Raw genomic sequence first — 19,384 nt, 5'->3', positions numbered from 1 at the left:
TGACAAATTAGACTTCATCAAAATTAAAAACTGCTCACAAAAGGCACTGAAGAAAATGAATGTGCAAGCCGTGAATGGGGAGAATATATTTATAAAACATAAATCTGACAAATGGTTGGTATCCAGGATGAATAAAGAACTCCCATAGCTCAATAACAAAAAGTCAGGTAACCCAATAAAATTGCAAGAGATTTGAAGAGCCACTTCACAAAAATGTATATGTAAATGGCCAATAAGCATACAACAAAGGGCTTAACATCATGAGTCATCAGAGGAATATAAGTTAAAGTTATGATGATTTGCCCCCAAATTTTGGTGAGGATACAGAGCAGCCATACCTGTCATGCACTGTTGGTGTGAATGCGAAGTACAAACACTTTGGGAAAATGTCTGGCAGTTTTTAAAATAAAACTGAACCTACACCTAACCCATGACTCCCAGATTCCACTCTTAGGCATTTATCCATGAGAAATGAAAATGTACCTTTAGAAAAAGCTCATTTATGCACAGTAGCCCTGGACCGGAAGAAGCCCGGATATCCATCAACAGTAGAATGAGTGAACACATCTGGCTTATTTATACAGTGAAATGCCAATGAGTAATCGGGGGCAACAAGCTACCGGTGATGCAACAACGTGCAAGAACCCTAACAGCATCATGCTACATGAAGGAAGTCTTCCCCCCAAAAAGAAAAATACTGATAGTAGGAAGACCATTTAGATGAAATTCTGAAACAGGCAAAACTAATCAGTAGTGGGGAAAAGCAGAACTGTGATTGACACTTGGAGTTGGCTTTGGGGATTGACTGGGAAGAGGCAGGGGGACAATTTTAGGGTGATGGTATTGTTCTGTATCTGGAGGTCTGGGTTTCACCGATAAATGCATTTATTGTAGCTCAGTGAATGTACAAGTAAGAGCTTCGCGCCTTGTATATAAATTTTACACTGAAAGAAAAAAAACTAAACACATTAAATTCCAGTTAATTATATGCATGCTACTGTATAGCACAGGAAACTGTATTCAGTATCCTGTAATAAACCATAATGGAAAAGAAAATAAATAAGAATATGTATATATATGTATAACTGAATCACTTTGCTGTATGCCAGAAACTAACACAACATTGTGAATCAACTATACTTCAATTTAAGAAATCCATGCATGCTAAAATATTTAGGGGAAAGTGATATCTGATTGCAATTTATTTTGAAATGCATGAAAAGTAAGATGGATTAGTGGAAGGAAAGAAGGATGAGTAGATGGATAATTATGTGAAAAGACAAATATAGTAAAATGTTAATGATAAAACTCTTGTACAGGGGGCATAGGCGTTCACTGTGAAATTTGAAATTTTTTGGTAATAAGGTATTGGAGGAAAGAGCAATAAAAGGAGGAGGCAAGGACATGACATTTTGGGATTGATTCCTTGATTTCTTTCTCTTCGATGAAATATTGCTGCTCTTAATTTTAACGCTGAAGATTACCCAGGTTGTTTGAGATGATGCTTGAAGATGCTTTATCTCCATTAACTAAAACAGAGTCTTCAGCTTCTTCCATGGAGACACGACATCTGATCTAAGTCTTGAGCTGTTTGTGTTCCTGATGTATTGGTCTCACTGTTTCCAAACTGCTTGTTTTCTCCCTCTTTCCCACGTGCATACACACACCACACAAGGCTAAGAGATGGGATCCAGAAACAGACGGAGCACATATGGCCACGTTCCCTCCTGCAATAAATTCCACGAAATGACAGGAACGATAGGAAAACAATCGAAACACTCTCCCTACAGAATCCACAATAGCATAAAAAATAAGAAAGAGTGTCATCAACAAACCAGCAGTTTCCAGAGATTCCTGAAAGACAGAACGCAGAGGCAGATACATGCAGGGGAGCACAGCTGTGACGGCTGGAACAATTTGGAGCTGCTCCAGGAGGCAGCAGATAGAAGAAGTTAACTGTGGGGCTGTTTTCAAACCTAGAGAACCTTACTGAAGTTGATAAAGGAAGACCTACATGGAAAAGCCTGATATGTTTCCAGACTCAATATTATAAATATACCATTTCTCCAAAATCAATCTATAAATTCAGGACAATCTCAATCAGAATTCCAAAGGGATTTTTAATGAAGATTGACAGGCTGGTTCTAAAGTTCTTATCGATAAAAGAATACATGAGGCTAGACAAATAGTTTAGAAAAACGAACAATTATAGGGGAAATTTGTCTTCTGAGATATCAAAACCTACCATGAATCTGTATTAATTGAGTGTGGACTCAGTGTAGAGATAGGTAGTTTGATAAAACCTAGTAGAGAATCTAGAAACAAATTCGTGTAGCTGTTACAATTTGGTTTATGGCATTTCTGATGGAAGAGAATGATGGATATTACATAAAAGATGTTGAGATCATTGGCTCTTCATTTGGGAAGAAAATGTAACTCTGTCCTATGACATATACGGAGGGACATGGGGAGTCTTGATAGGAAGGGAGGAGAGGGGCGCTGCTCCAGCAGGTCAGATGGTTTGCTGAGCTGCGAGGTGACGCTTCAAGATGAAATGTGAGTTTGCTGGTGGACACGTGTACTGTACAGCAAGGTCTGCCTATCAGAAAGCCAGCTGTTATACAAATATACCATAGACTGGGTAGCTTAAACGATAAAGAATTATTTCTCACAGTTCTGGAGGCTGTGAAGTCCCGGATCAAGGTACTGGCAGATCCTGTGTCTCATGACAGCCCTCTTCCTGGTTGGCTGATCCGTTCTCTTGTATCCTCACACTGAGGGGAGTAAAGAGAGAGGAAGTAGACTCTTCTTGTAAGGGCACTAATCCCATTATAAGAGCTCCATCCTTACGACCGGATTACCTCTCCAGGCCCCATCTCCAAACACTTCGGGGATGGCCTCCACGGATGAATTGGGGGGAACACAAACATTTATTTATTCCATGGCACCAGCTCATCTAGCTGTTTCCCTCCTTGTGTGGGCAGTGCTGGTAATGGGAGAATGAGGAGATACCTGCCGTCAGTCTGGGCAGGTGGCCGGAGGTGGGGACGTCACAGGCAGGCTGAGCCTGGAGATGGGCAGGTGGCCACACAGCTGGCGTGTAAGAGCCGGGTGGCTATCCTGCAGGGCCAGCGGTTATCAGAGATGGCTGTCTTCTCACCCGGTATTGATTTCATTTTTATTTGTTGTGTTTACTATTAAAATAGTTGGTTTGGGGGTATGTGGCATTTTAACTGAAGCGGTCAGTTCCTGGCGATGTGGCATTTGAGCGAAGACCTGAAAGAAGCGGGAGGGTGGGTCAGGCATCTGTCTGGGGGCGGGGTCGGCCGGGCAAAGGGCCTTGAGTGGGAGCAAGGGGCCCGCGAGGCTGGAGGGGAGCGAGCAGGGGGAGGCGAGTCGGAGGGGGTCACAGAGGCTGCATCGTGTTGGCCTTCAGATGGGGTATCAGAGGGGGGCCTCCTGGAAGACTGTGGCTGACGAGAGGACTAGCCCATAGTCTCCTGGTACTGGAGGTTCACAGAAGCGGAAGCCAGCAGCAGTGTCGTAGGTGTGGTCAGGGAACTGAGAGAAAGAGGGAAAGAGCCAGAGAGAGATGAGATTTAACTGAAGCTTGAGAAGCAGTTTGGAAAAGTTCTACTTGGAGGAGTTAGGACCTGAGAATTAGCATTGCCAGGGCCTGGGGTTTCTGGGTGGTGTTCCTTAGAAAGCCTCTCTCGGTGATGCCACAGGAGAAGGGGTAGGTGGGGGTGGGCTGCCCTCCTGCTTCGCTCCCGTTGGCGCCCACCCTGCTCTTTCGCTTGGACCACTGAGGCTTTCTCTTCTCCTGCTAAGTGTCGTACAGATTCAAGTTCAGGCTCCCCCTCCTCCCAGCGAGACTGCTTCCCCAGTGCCTCCAACGTAGTAATTATGGAGCCACTGCTGTCCTTGAAGCTCCATCTGGCCTTGGTCCAACCATGACCTTGGTGTCCGTAGACAAGTGGTGTATCTTGCCCTCAGGTGGTGCAGGTCCTAGAGAGTCTCCTGAAACTTGGAGGCAAACCGCAGGTTTGGTCACTTGTTGCTCTTTGTGATTTAAAAATACAACTTCTCTGTGGCAGTTGCTTCATTAATCAAACCCTGTGGTGAAGGGTAACCACTTCCGAGAACTTGTTCTCTTTTCCTACTCCAGTGCGAAACAAATTGGAGCCCAGTTTAACCAATGTCCTCTGTCTATTATAAGTCATGGTGGCAAGCCGCAGAGTTGAGACATTATTTGGCATTTGATGGAAGGGAGGGTGGACTCCAGCTGTTTCTTATTTTCCCAAGATGTTTGTGCATGTAAATATTAAGTCAGAGAAGTGGCCAATGTGGTTTTAGACCTCAATGTTAAAGCGAATTCAGATTTTAGCCCACAGGACAAGGGAAGGAGTGGTAATAAATAAAAGTCTGAAATGAATAAAATCATCTAAAACAGAGGAGAGGATACAGAAAGGGTCTTTGTTCTCCTGAGTTTCTATGCAGACTTTGTGAATCAAAGTGTGTTATGTATTTTCTTTTTAGCTTCCTATTGCCTTTCCTTTCATTAACGGAGGAACACTGTCCTCCTAACTGTTTCCAAATTAGAAAGAGAGGGAGAGGCAGAACTGAGCTAGATCCATAGTTTATAGTTTTTCGAAACTGATGATGCATGGTGGGTAATTTGATTTTGTGGTAATTACCAGGATTAGCCGTGAAATATAAATGGCTGCCTTGTACTTTAAAATGAGCTCTGTGTGTGAGACCCATGCCTACATGTTCCATTCCCATAACAGAAGTGTTTGGGAAATGGTTTCAGACTAAAGCACAGGTAAAATTGGAATGATGAGAGAGGAGGATCTGCATATACAATTTTTTCCTAAATTGAAGAAGATAAAAATACACACATGACCCTTTATTCCTTGGGTTAAACCTAACGGTGCTGTATCACTACTGAATGAAGCTTTGAAGAGTGGTCCTCGTGGGTTTCTTCACACGCCGGTGTCAGGTGCTTCATTATGTGGTAGAGGGGAAAACCTGGGCCATCCAGTTCACCCAACTTACCCTCGTTTCCTCTTCTGATGGGAAAAAAATTCCAGAGGCACATCAAGCCAGTGCCCTGTGGTAAATCTTGGAGACTCAAGGTCAAGATCAGTGTTTTTTGTTTTAAGTGACTTTGACATTTCAATTGTATGTGACAGGATTATTTCTCTGGATGAATAGCACAAAGTATGGATTTCTCCAGTACTCTTCCCTCTAAGTTTGTTTGTTTCTTTCTAGCATAACACGGCTGGTGTAAACTGTGAAAAGTGCGCTAAGGGCTATTACCGCCCTGATGGCATTCCGGTCCACGCTCCCCACGGCTGCATCCGTAAGTTTCATTCCGACTTGCTGTGGCTTAGACTTTAGGGAGGTCATCGGGCTAAATTCTGATTGGTTAGTAATTCCCTTAGTTTTCTCTCTCTTCATATTATTTGTTCTACTCCTTACTAACTGTGTGACCTCAGGCTGTTACATAGTCTCTCTGAGCATCAGATTCCTTATGTATAAACGGAAGCCATAATCTATTCTCTAATATTAAATGAAATGCCAGCAAACCATTCAGAAAAATACTAAGCATTGGGCCTGTCACATACTCTGCCTGCAACGAGTGTTTTCTGTCGTTCTGGCATGTTTATGATCTCCAGTGATTTTAAATCTCATCAGAATTAGCATCAAGACAACATAGGAGTGATTTCACGAGGATTTAATAATAGTCATAAAAGTTAAAATAGTTACGCTTTATTGACCACTTGCTATGTACAAGGCATTGCCTACATGATTTCACAAATGTCTTATTTAATCATCACAACAAATAAGATACTAAATTATTATTCTCATTTTTAGATATAGGGAAATCAAAGGATCCAAGTAGTTAAAGATTTCGGCTCAGGTGACAGAACCACCAGCTGGTCGATCCAGGGTGGTTCACATCTGTCTGGCAGCGTTGTAGCATGCCATACCGCACCCATTATACAGAAAGACGCTACTGGTTTTTGTTTTTCCTGTGGAATTGGCAGTCGTAGGTCAGGTTATGGACTATGTCCTACATGTGTAATTTATTTGGTTCTCTTATGTTTTCTGGCTGTTACATTTAGAAAGCAATTCCAGTCCTGAAATTGATTCTGTGCCCACCTCCTCCCCAAATTCATTCATCATGCCGTTAACGTTTGAGGGCATCAAAGTCCAAAGAACGTGGAAACTCTGGTTTGTTTCTACCCAGGGCATCTTAGTTGTGAAAGGTGTGTTCCTGTTTTCCCTCCGTCTCCCACATCATCCCATTAAGTGTGTGTATCACTTTTCATGTGCCTGCAAAGGAAGGGCTCTGGCAAAGGAAAACAGGACCTTGTGAATACAGTCATGCCTTGTTAGGAACCTCAGTGTTCCATCACTTTTCTAGTTTCTTTCTTCATCACTGAAGTGGTCTCATGGAGAAATTAGAGGCTTAGCATAAAGAATCCACAGGACACACAAATCCTAAACAAATTAAGCAAAGGACAGCAGGAGAAGCCAGGCTTGGGGGATGCTTGGTGCTCAGGACTTCTCCAGCCTCCCAGTTCCTCACAGGACAGGAACTCAGCTGAGCTAGGACAGTATTTTCACTGCCCAAGGTAAGGACTTTTGCCTGGTCAAGGGAAGCTCCCAAGTGAGGGGGTTACCAAACATCTTATACCCCAGGTGTGTCCCTCTGGAATGCAAACCTCTTAGTCATGTTGGCTGCAAAATCTGCCTTCAGTAAGCCGCGTCCCTAGGTTGTAACATTTGGGCGACGGAAACAATCCTACTGTGCTGTCCGCAGATTCTTTATCAAGTCTAGGCATCCCACACTTGGGTCCACGTCACAACTGTGTAATTGTGACCACTGTGTGGACATTCATAGTTGGCTCATGGCTGGGAGAGGCCGTGCCCACCAGACCTGCCAGGAGCTGCAGCGCACGCCTGCCCAGCCCCTCGATGGTGGTCTGTGCAGGCTTTGCCTCCTGCACGGTATGCTGGGTGGTGCACAGTGTCATAAACCACATTCTTGAGAACGTCTAAGTGTGACTGCTCATTCAGGTTTGTCTCTGAGGGCCTGTGGGTTTCGGTCAATGCAGACCATCAACCAGGCGTGAAATGGAAACCAGGCTGTGCCCTTTCAAGATTAACCGTAGACCGGTGATAAAGCATTTGACATTGCCCGCGAAGTATTAGGATGTATTTGCTTTACGAGGTGCAGCGAAGGACTGACCCTTTGAAATCTGGGATTCCTCTTAGCCTGCAGCTGTAACCCCAAGCACGCGGACGACTGTGAGCAGGGCTCAGGCCGCTGCTTCTGCAAGCCGAATTTCCGCGGAGACTACTGCGAGGAGTGTGCAGCCGGATACTATAATTTCCCGTTTTGCTTGAGTGAGTACCAGCTGCAGAAGGAGGGGCCTCGCTGCTCAGCACACACCTGGGCTTTGGGCATCAGCGCCCTGGGGCGTGGCAGGTGGGGCCGGGGGGAAACGGGCCAGGAAGGCTGTATTTGTGTGAAAGTGTCCCCCAAAGTCTGGAACATCAAATTTATGTGAGTAAGTTTCATAGTGTTATTTATCTCCAAAGTGTTAGACTGTACCATAGGCATTCCCATCTCAGTAGGTCAAAGGGTCACATGGTGGCAATTTCAACTTAATAGTAATCCATGTGTGTGGTTTTTCTTCATAAACCTAGAAGAGATGTTATGGGCTTCCAGATGTTCGTTTGCATAATGCAGTGTGTATCGTGCTTCCAGTGGCTGGGGAGGGTGTGTCTGCTCTTCCTCACAGAACAGTAGGCCCCCACCTCACCCCCCTGCCATGACCTAAGTGAACAGACGTCTCAGCATCTCAGAGATAATTTGTTAGAAACACTCTAGAACATGAAGCAGGAGAGTCTGTGAAACCAGCTATGCAGGTTGTGACAAGAGCCGTGGTCCTGTTTGTTCTGCAGAGTGTAAAAACTGGACTCTGGTGTTAAGACAGAGAAACACCGTTCCAGGAAGAGCCACCCCCCGTCCCCCATAGCTGCATTAGTTCCTGCCCATTCCCACCTCACAACTCGACCATCTCAGGAAAAGCGTGTTGAGTCGTGGGGCTATGTGGGCAGGACACGTCACCATCTGTCCTGGCTCCCACCTGCTGTCCCAGGGTCATTATTAAACTGGCACCCATTTCCACTGTCAAGTATCCCGGTTTGGAGGATGAATTATTTAATTACCTTATATTGAAAGGAACTGATTTTTAAGCCCAAACAGAGTAACCCTGAATCAGAGCTTAATCAATTTAGAATCCAGAACACAACATTGTAAATCAACTATATTACAATTTAAAAAATTCAGAATCTTTTGATTATAAATCAATAAAAAATGTTAAAAAAAAATTCAGAATCTTTAATTATTGAATGGAGCCTGAGCAGAAATTGCATTTGCAGACGCAAAATTTTAGGGAAAACAACTTGAAAGAAAATAGGTTTTAAAAGCTAGTCTCAATTTTACATAAAAAAAGAAAAAACCCAATACAGATGCTAAATACGCCCAGCTCAGCCCTGCTGGACGGAGACTTAGCCACTGTGAGCACAGAACACCCGCTTCTGTTCATTAAAGCACAAATCTGGATGTCTGACCACCCTAGTTTCTATTCCTGATGCATTTTAAGTATAATGATACTGTCTTTCTTTCCATTAGTCCACATGCTGCATTCCACTGAGTTAGAGAGGGCTGCTTCCTAGTTGGTGCCATTTAATGTTTTGCTTTATTGTCTCCTTAATCTTTTTCTAGGGATTCCCATTTCCCCTATTTCTACTCCAAGTCCAGAAGGTCCCATAGCTGGAGATATAAAAGGTGAGTAACTTCTCTTTCAGTTTAACTGCAGTGAGACATGTTATGCTCCGTATTCTTTTCCTGCTTCCTATGCACACAGCTGTGTTCAAGTTCAAATCGTCCTTACTGGACCGTGGTGGGTGCCTTGCAGGGGCGTCTGTTTGGGCTTCTCCCATCCCATCATTCTCTACTCCAGTCTGTGTGTGCAGCGGCCCTCCTGGATTAAGGGAGCTAAGCAGAGCTTGGACTGTATACCACTAGTTTTGCTCAAAAACCCTCAGTGGCAGTCAGTTGCCTGCTGTGTTGTTTGCTTCTCCGTAAAGAGACCCTGAGAAAGGAACTGAGTGCAAGCAGTTAATTTGGGAGGTGACCCCAGGAGACACCAGTAAGGGAGAGAGCCCGGGACGGAAGGGAGCCATTATGAAGATGCATTGGCAAGCGAGGTCCTCCTGCAGCCCCCCAAGCTGCTGCCCTCTGAGTGACTCTGGGAGAGAGCAGCGAACTTGCTCAGCATCATCCCAGCTGAACAGACAACTTCACTTACCTGGGTGGAGGGCTGCCTCTGGGACATTAACTCTCTGGCACTTTGAGCTTGGCCTTCAGGAGTGCTGAGGAGCTCCTGCAGCCAGAAATGTACTCAGGGCAGGGAGTGGCAGGGGTGGGCAGGAATCAGTTTTTGAGTTCCAGTTCTCCGGCAACATTGTAGCTCTGAGGGTGGGCTGGAGGCAGCACTGGTCATCAGGGCTGTGGAATAAATAAAACCGAGAGAGAGGTTACAGAAGGTGAGGTTTGCAAATGTAGATAGGTTGTCAGGGACGTCCTCTCTGAGGAGACAATGGAGCAGGGACCTGAGCTCTGCAGGTGTCCAGGGGGCATCCAGACTCAGGAAGGAGCAAGTGCAAAGTCATCGGGGCAGGACAAGCCGGGGGTGTTCACTGAACAGAAAAAAGACTGGATGTGTGAAAGCAGAGTGAAGGGAGGGGGTGAGGAAGGGCTTCCCGGGGACCAGATCGTAGGCCCTCGAAAGGCACTGCAAAGACTTAACCTCTGCTCTGATGAGCGGGAGCCATGTGGAGTTCAGCACAGGGAAACGACGTTGCATTAGGATCTTTGTGGCGACTGTGCTGAAAACCAGCTATGGGAGAGAGGAGAAGATGCAGGGAGGCCATCACAGTGATCCGTCAGGAAGGGATGGTATCAGTGGAGGTGACAAGAGGTGGACAGATTGTGGATGTAACCTGAGGATAGAGCCGGCAGGACCTGCCAGGGGCTCGCTGGACAGACGCGGACTGTGAGAGGTTGAGGGGACTCTGAGGTGACTCCACGGCTTCTGGGTGGAGCAAGCAAGGAAGACTTGCCATTTATTGAGCCTGGAAAGGCTGTAAAATAGGAGAAGGCAGAGCGCGTGGACCGGCTCAGGGAGGCGCAGGCAGACCCGGTGGTGGGGGCGGGTGGACGCTCCCTTCTGTTTTCTTTTTCCTTTTGTGCAATGAGATTCAAGGTCGGGGGCAGAAAGTGGGGATGGCGGGAGGCCTTGGAGTTGAGGAGAGAGAAGGAATGAAAGGGTCGTCCTGGAACGTGGGGGAGTGGATGAGCTTGAGGAATGTCGTAGGCTTTGGGGGCAGCACGGGGCGCACCTGAGGTCAGCTCCAACGTGACCCAGTTTCCCCGCCTGTGCTGTGTCCTTCTGCCTGCTGCACCCAGTCCTCTGAGCAGACCACATGTGGGGTGTTGTCTTGGGGACAGCAGACATGCTTGACTTGCTTTCCAATACCAACAGTACCTGCCGTGGTCTCCTGCCCACAGTGGGCGTCAGCAGGTGCTCCCTAAAATGTTTGTCGTTTGGCCAGGCTGGAACTCAGCTTTTGAGCCTTGATTACAACACACATCTCTGGCTTCCTTCCACAAGCATGTTTTAAATCTTCCATTGTGGAAACTGGTCTGTTTCCAGTAACCCCTTTGTTATCCTGTTCCTTTTTCTCTGCAAGTAGACTGGTGGTGACTTGAGGGAAGGAAATTTAATTGAATGTGAATACATCTGTTACAAAATACTAGGGAATCCTTAGAACAAGGCCTTGAGGAAAAGAAGTTTCAATTAGTGCAATTAGATTTATTTGGGAATTTGAAGACATAGATATCCACTTCAATTTGGTTTTCTACCAGTGCATTTTAAAAACACCCAATTTGGGGCCTAACTTCTGGCAGTGAACATTAAAAGCACAAACATCTCAACTACCAGGAGATACACAGCACAGGGTGGCACCAAGTCCCTCCCACCCCTGAGAATCTGAATTCATTAAAGCCCACTGATGTTTCCAAGTCATCTAATACAGTCGTGCTTAAACAGGGCTGTGTTTTAGAATCCCGTGCTTTTACCAAATGTAAATTCCTGTATTTCACCCTCAGATCTTAATCTAGATTTCCAGGGGTGTGGGCCAGGCTGGTATTTTGAACAGATTTTCCAGGTGATTCTGATGTATGTCCCTTGTTAACAGCCACTGCTCTAGTTAGTAGGAATTCCTATTTAGTGGTTGGCAGACTTTACTGTAAAGATAAAGATAGTAAATATTTTCAGCTTTGTAGACGAAGTTGCAAGTACTCAACTCTGCTGCGGTAACATGAAGGGAACCAGAGACAATACGTAAATGAATGAACTTAGCTGTGCTCCAGTGAAACTTTATTTACTAAAGCAGGGATGGATCTGGTCCTCAGGCTACGGTTTACAGATCCTGGGATTAAGTTAGCATCTCTGAGTTTGAGATTCCACACCCAGGCAATGACGTTTTACCAGGAGATTCCAATGTGCAGCCAAGATGGAGAACTACTGTTCTAGGAAATCCACAGGCTCAACTCCAGACGCCTGAAGCAAAGGAGACTTGAAGCACAAAGAGAACGGTTTTGCGCGTCGGAATGTTTTTAGTTTTTTTTGTTGTTGTTCTATTTCGTGACTCTGGATATTATTTGGCTTTTCTGGGTCCAAGTGATCATCCACAACCATGTAACATTTATTTTAGGAAGTCGACGTTTCATGGACACATCTTCTCTTTTTGAAAATGACAGAATGCACAAAACTCTCACTCTAGAGGGGCCTGGGCCCACGGGCATGGGCACACTTCTACGCCTCCGAGTTCAAACAGAGAGCAGTGACAAGGGGATTCAGCAGGTTCAGAGCAACTCTAGGCTCTTACTTTAGGAGATTGATGCCGTCTTGGGATGATTGTGTAAGGCGGCCCGTTTGGCCTGAAGACATGGCCGCCTGGAGGTTTCTTGACAAATACCACGGAAAGGTTTTGATTTCCGCAATCACTTTGTAAGGAGCTACTTGCCCTTGCCAAAGCTTTGAGTCAGTGTGGTCGGGGCTGGGCCCGTGCTAATGACTGGGAACTCCGAGAATTCGGAGAGGCTGGAGACAGCTGGCTGTCATGTGCCTTCCTGCTGTGTCCCTCCCTGTCCTCCCCAGGCTGCGCATTTCATCTGCCTGGCGGGGTAGGTCCGCTGCTGTTGGCGTGGAAACCTGCCAGATAAGACTTGGAGAGGGACAGGTGAGTTCTGGTAGCTTGGCTTGGAGGCTCTGTGTAGATGCCACTAAAGTGGAATTCGAGGAATGATGTTTACCGAAGAGAACGGTCATCCTGAATGTATAACATATTCTTCATTCACTGAACTCTTATTAAGTGCCTACTCTGTCCGAGGCATGGCCAAGGCAGCTGCCTGCTCACAGTCCCTGCTCCCTGGACGCTCCCACGCCTGCAGGAGACACGTGGGCCAACAGTTAGAACAGCAGGAGTTAAGGCTGTGAGCGGCCATGGGAGCAGACAGGAGGGGCAAACTTACAGCCTTACCGAAGGGATGGAGGGAGGGAGGAAGGCAGGAAGGCAGGCAGGAAGGAAAGAAGGAAGGATGGAAGGAGGAGTGGGAGGGAGGAAAGAAGGAAGGAAGATGGTAGAGGTTCTGCAAGGGCTTCCCTGGACCAGGAGGAGGAGGCCTCTGGGCCAAGTCTTGGCACACAAAGGAGTCGGGCAAGTGGAGGGGCAGCTAAGACAAGGCATGAGGATGGGGGGGGGGGATGGCAGGCGGGTCACTGGGACTGAGTCACCAGGTTGGGGAAAAAGTGGGAGAATTGAGTCTTAGGGGAGGGAGAGGAGAGGATCAGGACCAGACCAGAGTGGGCTGCAGGGCTCAGATGCACAACCGCACCCCACCTAAGGGGGCGTCACAGCCACTGAGGGCGTTGCAGATTGTGTATATGGTGAGCGATTTTACGCAAGTGACAGGGAAGCATCTTGAGGAAGGGACACCTTTTTCTAGTTTGTGCAAGGTTCCACGTGGGCTCTGGCAGCCTGGAAGATTTGGCAGGGTCTCTGTATCACAATGTCAAGGACTTTGGATTGTGCCCTGAAGGAGTTGCGTCACTGCTGAGGGACTGAAACTGGAAAGTGATACGAAAAGACTGGTGTTTCAGGAAGATCATTCTTGACACCAGTATGGGGAATAGATTGGAAGAGGCAAGATGGGAAGTGGACAGCCTTGTTAGGAGGCTCTCGGAATAATCCAGGCAAACAGGGTGGAGGTCCTGGAGGAAGGTTCTGGAACTCTGGAAGAGAGGAGAATTCCAGACACTTTCTTGAGATATAGGCACTGTGATCTGGTGATGAGGTGTGGGAGGGGAGCGGAAGAGAGAAGTCAGGGGCCTCGGAGTTGTCCAGCTCCAGCGCTGTGTGGGAGTATTTGCTAGGTGAGTTAAAAAGTGAATTTCAGAAACAGAAATTTAAAAATGCATTGGTACCAAATGCTTTCTGTTTACAAATGGTTGTAAATCGGGATTCCTTAGACTTCAATACTGCGTAAAGTTCAAGCCTCTCACTGAATCCCAGTGCCTGGGTTAATGCCAAGACTGTAGTTGACAGTAAACCTCAGCATTTCTGTGACCTTCTCAGCCTGCGGGGCCGTGGCACTGAGACCTTGTGTGGCAGCTGTGATGGATGGTCAGGGCGGTGCTCACGCCAGCCTGGGTTCCAGAGCTTCCCTTGTGATGAACGTGCCCTCGGACACGTCCAGTGCCCTGCTTGTCAAATTAGGCGGCTGTTCAATTAATGAGTTAGAGCAAGTTAGAGGTGAGGCAAAGACTGTGAAGCTGTTCTGATTTACCCGGTCTTTTTTCTTAATTATTGTAAAAAGAAAAAAAAATTCCATAACTTTGTTACTCACCTTTTACCTGAAAAAGGGCAGAGGGAAGGAGTGGGATTTAGCTCACTTTTCAGACTATCTATTATTTGAACCCTTGTAGAAAATCTTTCCAAAATGCATGAGACTTCCCTTCCTTGTTAAATAGGGGGAACCCAGGCAAATCTTGAAGCCTTTCAGGGTCTTCTTCAAGGGACCATTTTGCAGATTTAGGTGCTAATGTTGTTGATAGAAATGCAGATGTTTTAAACATGAGAATGGCCTGAATATGTATACTAATGTGGGACACACCTTGAACATGGCTTTTAAAATCAGTTATTGGCATGTCTTCTTGGCATAATAGGAAGAGGACCTGGGCTCTACCCACAGGGGTAGATGCTAAAAGGTTGTAGGTATTTTGCAAACTAGTGCCTACCTTGGACGTTCCTGAGTGGCATCTCTGATCTCTCCTGAACAGATGTTTCGCTTCCCCAATAAGATGTGGTCTTCGGGGCAGGAATGTCTAAGCCATAGATAACTCAGGATCTGTGTCTCCATGTCAGACACCTGGGCGGAGGGAGAAACTCACAAAGGAACGGAGGACGGAGGCCCCTCTGAAAGTGTCTTCTCCTCCACAGGCTGCGACTGTGACCTGGAAGGTGTTCTCCCTGAGATATGTGATGCCCGCGGAAGGTGCCTGTGCCGCCCCGGGGTGGGCGGCCCGCGGTGTGACGCTTGCCGCTCAGGTTTCTACTCCTTCCCTATTTGCCAAGGTAAGTGGGCAACACGTCCAGGGTGCCCATCGGTCCGCGAGGTCAGTGTCCTCCTGAGGAAATGCAGAGGCTCCTTCGGGCAGAGCTCTGCCTGCAGTTTCATGAATGAGCCCCTGGCTGACATAGGTATGTTACATGTGACTGTCCTCCTGGCCCCGCCACGTCACCTCCTTTCTCTTGTTTTGCCTGCCCTGTCCTCCCTGGTGGTCAAGCCCATGGGCTCTGGAGTCAGCGCCTGGGTGCAAGTCCTGGCTCTGGAGAGGAGGTGGTACCTGAATGGTGTTTAGGACCCTGCTGGGTAGACGAGGGGAGGAGGCAGGGTGTTCCAGGGAGAGGGAGCAGCACACACAGAACCACCAACTCCTCGCTCTCCACTTAGTACCGCGTCCTAGTGAGAGTCACTGAAGCGAGTGGAGGCGGGGAGGGAGGAGGAGGTGGTGGCCCAGGCTCTAGAGCGTGACAGGTGTACAGTAAATGTTGGGTGAACAGCAAATGAATGAATGAATTTGCCCACATTCTTCTCCTCCATCTCCTCCCCACTGCCTGCCTGTGTTCTTCTCCCAGTGGCTAATGTTGTAGGGAAAACGAGGGGACAGAAAGAAGGAAGACTGAGTCAGGGCTCAGGGCAGGAACTAAACAGAGACAGGGACTCGCTGTGGGTAACTAGGTGCTAACCTGAGTCATGAAGGCTCTAGGCTGGACGTCCAAGGAGGCTCCCAGGGGTTAGACCCAGACGGCTGTGGTGCATCTCAGGGACAGAAGCACTGCAATCCTGCCGCCTCCATGGCCATCCCGTGGTGCCCAGGAAGCCAGACGGGACACCGCAGAGAACCTCAACCTTCCTAATCTTCTTCCAGTTCTTATTTGCAAAACCCAGTTGGCATTCAGAACCCAGCTCCAGGGGAATCTGGGAAGTGCTGTTTCTGGCTTCCAGCCTCCGAACGCAGGAGGAAGTTAGCATCGATGCCAAGCGATGTCATCCACGAGGTCAGCCACACTGAGGAGCTGGGAGAGCAGGACAGGGCAGGAAGGACCTGCCTCGAAGCAGGAGACAAATGGCAGAGAACAAGGTTCACATTCGCTATCAACATGGACAAGTTCCTTAACCTCTCTGCTCCTCAGTTTCCTAGTAACAGTGCCCGCCCTGTGACATGTCAGGGTCATGCAGGTTACGTGTGCACTGATGTGTCCGCTCTCAGAGCCTGGGGAGCACACACTTGTATGGCAGCTATCATTCCGTTAGCCCTCCTTTCTCTGCCCCAGACGTCCCTCTACATCCCTTTAAGAGCCTGCAGCCCCAGCCCCAGTTGAGCTCCCTGTTTGCACAGATGTCTGTGTGCTTGTGCCCAAGCCCTTCCTTTTCCTCCTGGCCCCATGACATGTCCTGGTCACAGACCTCTAGCCTCTGCCCCACTTCTCAGCCTCTGCCTCTCTGGGGCCACAGAAGCTCTCAGCTGTCCCTGCCCAGAGATTCGGTCACCCGGCAGGTGGGAGGGTAAGGAAAGGCAGCAGGTACCTTTTCTTTCTCTGCCTTGATTTCAACCAGAGAAATTGGGTGTTAGAATTTGGGATGCCCAGTGCATTTCCCGTGGAAACGTCCATACAGGTGACGCTCGTGGTGGAGTTGTGTGAATCGTGCTAGACGTAGAGTCTGTGCCAGGCCGACTCTGGGCTGGTGCGGCTGGCTCGTCCTAGTGCGTGTGTCGTTCCTGTGGAACGGTGAAGTTTTGGAGCACGAGGCAGGGATGCTTACATTTCCATGTTAAGCTGGAGACACCAAGTCTGTCATTGACAAAATGAAAAAGCCAGCAGGAGGGAGACGGGATGGAGGCCTGCCATTTCAGATGTCCACTAGGGGCCAGACTTGGAGGAGCTCATGCCGGGAGTTGGCAAGATCACGAGTAGTGAAGACGAGGTCTGTTCGACAAAAGCAGGACGAGAGTTCAGGGCAGCCGTGTGGCTGGTTTCATCCCCTCCACCGGATACTTACACTGGGTCGACAACAAGGAAGCACTTTCTGGCCGCCGTTTGTTTGTTTGTTTGTTTATAGTGGCCCAATCACATCTTAAATGGAAACTCTTTGGGGGCAAGGAGTGGACAAGAGTGTCTCATGTTAACTTTCTACGTAATCGGCTGACATTCATATTGGTTCTGCTTCAGCTGCCGTCCTTTTAGCAAAAGCAAAACGTTCTTATGGCTGAAAGTGTCTCAGAGGTTTCCTTTTTTCCTCCTCTGTATCAGCCACAATTCCAGACTCATCCTGGCAGAACGAATTGCAAATATGCCAACCTCATCATTCTCCTGGACAAGACTGCCTGTTAGCTTGTGCCTTTGTGTGTTGGATACAGAGGTGAAGATTAATACAACATTTTAAGAATGCTCTTATCCACATGTCTTTACTTACTAGAACTAATTCATTTTAAGGTGGGTGGAAAATGCAACGGTATATTTGGGATAAAACAGAGGGAGTTTTCAGAACAACAGTAAGGGGACTGTAGACCTTCTTTCTAGCAAAACAAAACACCAACTGGTGAAATTAAAAAAAAAAATCATTTAAAGGCTCTGAAAATTGTCCTGAGGTCATACAGCAAACGAAGAAACATTTATTTAAGAAAATACAGATCTCAATAAGAACAATGGGAGCCTGTGATGTTTGAGCTCCATTGTCTCCTCCCAACCCTTGCCCCAGCTCTGTGTTATAGAAGCTCTACCCTGGGCAAGAAAATGGGGGTTCACTCTTTTCCAAACTCCCAGTCTGGGGCTACAGTTTCACGCCAGCAGCGGCAGGATGCTGGCATTTCTCATTGCCCCCAGCCCTGTGCTGCAGAAGCTCCATTCCAGGCAGGCTCAGCAGAGGACCAGGTCTGTCTTTCCTTACCCAGCCCCCACTTGTATGGTGGAGACTCTCCGCCAGGCACCACAGGCTGAGAATACTGGGGTCCTGGTCATCCCCACCCCAGCTGTCTCATCGAGTAGAGGTTCCAAGCTGGGAGGGGCAAGCAGGGAATGACCAGGAGCTACCACTCTCACCCCCACTGCCTGCTTGGAGAGCAGGAGCATCACTCCAGGAAAAGTAGGTCCTCATTTTCAGCGCTAGTGGCGCAGTGATCGATCTTGGTGTTTAGCAATTAAAACGAGGCAAGATAGCTCTGATACAAGCCAAACAGCAGGGCAGTCAGACGTTTAATACAGAGAATCAGAGTAAGTGCAGCCAAGAAGGGCCTTCCTGGTATCATAGGTCATTCTGGAAGCTGGGAAGGTTTCTTGCACGTGCTAGATTGTGCCCACTCAAGAGTAATCAGAGCAAGATACAGGGCAGACTCAAAGACATCCCCCAAGCTGCACGCAAACGCACAACACAGGGTGGAAGCCTCAGTGGCACAACCTTTAACCAAACACTGACTGGACAAGCTGCTCTGACACATTGCTCAGTAAATTGCAGCAATAACCTGATAAATCCATTTCACCTGAAGATATTTTTATGTCCACATACACTGGATAATTCCTTCCCAAACCTGTTCAAGGGGCAAGAAACCACTATGTCTTGTTTTGTACGAATTATCTCTAGGCCAGGAGCAGGGACCAAGTAGATGACCGTAAGGAGCTAGTTTGAGATGCAAACCCTGCTTTATCTTACTCCTTAATCTTCTCTTTACTCTTCTGCCTTAAACCTAACAAGAAAGAAGGGTCTATGTGTCCATGTCCTGAGACTTGACCTTAAACTTGGTTATCTGGCTCATGTATTTGGAGCAAAAGTGAGAACCAAGCAATAAGATCTCCCAACCCTGGTTGCCTCTGGACATTAAAAAAGCACACCCCTAAAATGTGCATGAAAATCCATGTATTTTGCTGCTAAAAGAAGCCCAGAGGTCCTCTCCCACCATTCCTCCTCTTCTTCTTCTTCTTTTTTTGGGTGATAATAATTGTACTAAGTTTGATTATTTGTTTTCCAAGCTAAACCCAAGGGGAATTAGAAACATGAAATTAGGGAAGGAAAGTTGCCAGGGCAACAAGCTAACAGTAAAGCAGGAAACAGAAAAGCAGACATGAACCTTAAGAAGTACAGCAGTCTGAGGCCACTAACCAAGGGCAAATAATTTTACCCAACGCAGGAGCTACTGGGAGAGTCACCCTTAGAGAGGGCTAACGAACACCCTAGTGACCGCTCTGGGTCATAAGACAACTGTTATGTCTAAGTATCTGTTTCTGAAGGAAGGAAGGTATAGAGTATCTTTTAGTAAGAGGACTGTTTTGTGAGAAGACTTTTAAAATGGGAACATTTTGGTGAATCAAGATTCACTTAGCATTCTACAATTTCGTGGGACGGAAAAGTTGACCTAAACCGGTTTAACGCAAGAATTTGTTGGTTGTAGTTGAACAGTTCAGGCATATTTGGTTTCAGATCCAGGGGCTCAAAAGATGCTGGCAAGGTCTGCCAAGATTTTCTCCATCTTTCAACTTGGCTGCCTTGTATGTTGGCTTCATTCTTAGGCCTCAGGTGATGGTAAGATTGTAGCTAACAGCCCTAGGAAACACATTGCTATGGGCTGAATTGTGCCCCCTCAGATCCATGTGAGGAAGCCCTAACCCCCAGGGTGAG

At 47.3% G+C, this 19,384-nt stretch overlaps 1 protein-coding gene across 1 annotated transcript in view; it reads left to right on the top strand.

Moving 5' to 3' along the window:
• LAMA3 (laminin subunit alpha 3) overlaps positions 1–19,384 on the top strand; it is a 197,451-nt gene that overhangs the window by 55,227 nt on the left and 122,840 nt on the right. Inside the window, exons 9-12 of the mRNA XM_031439059.2 lie at positions 5,275–5,365; positions 7,288–7,419; positions 8,807–8,869; positions 14,650–14,784. Coding sequence (XP_031294919.2) covers positions 5,275–5,365; positions 7,288–7,419; positions 8,807–8,869; positions 14,650–14,784 — 421 coding nt within the window. The remainder of the gene's footprint in view (positions 1–5,274; positions 5,366–7,287; positions 7,420–8,806; positions 8,870–14,649; positions 14,785–19,384) is intronic.

This window comes from Camelus dromedarius, chromosome 32 (genome assembly GCF_036321535.1).
Source record: "Camelus dromedarius isolate mCamDro1 chromosome 32, mCamDro1.pat, whole genome shotgun sequence".
Lineage (NCBI taxonomy): Eukaryota > Metazoa > Chordata > Mammalia > Artiodactyla > Camelidae > Camelus > Camelus dromedarius.
This window is presented reverse-complemented; position numbering and strand designations above follow the sequence as displayed.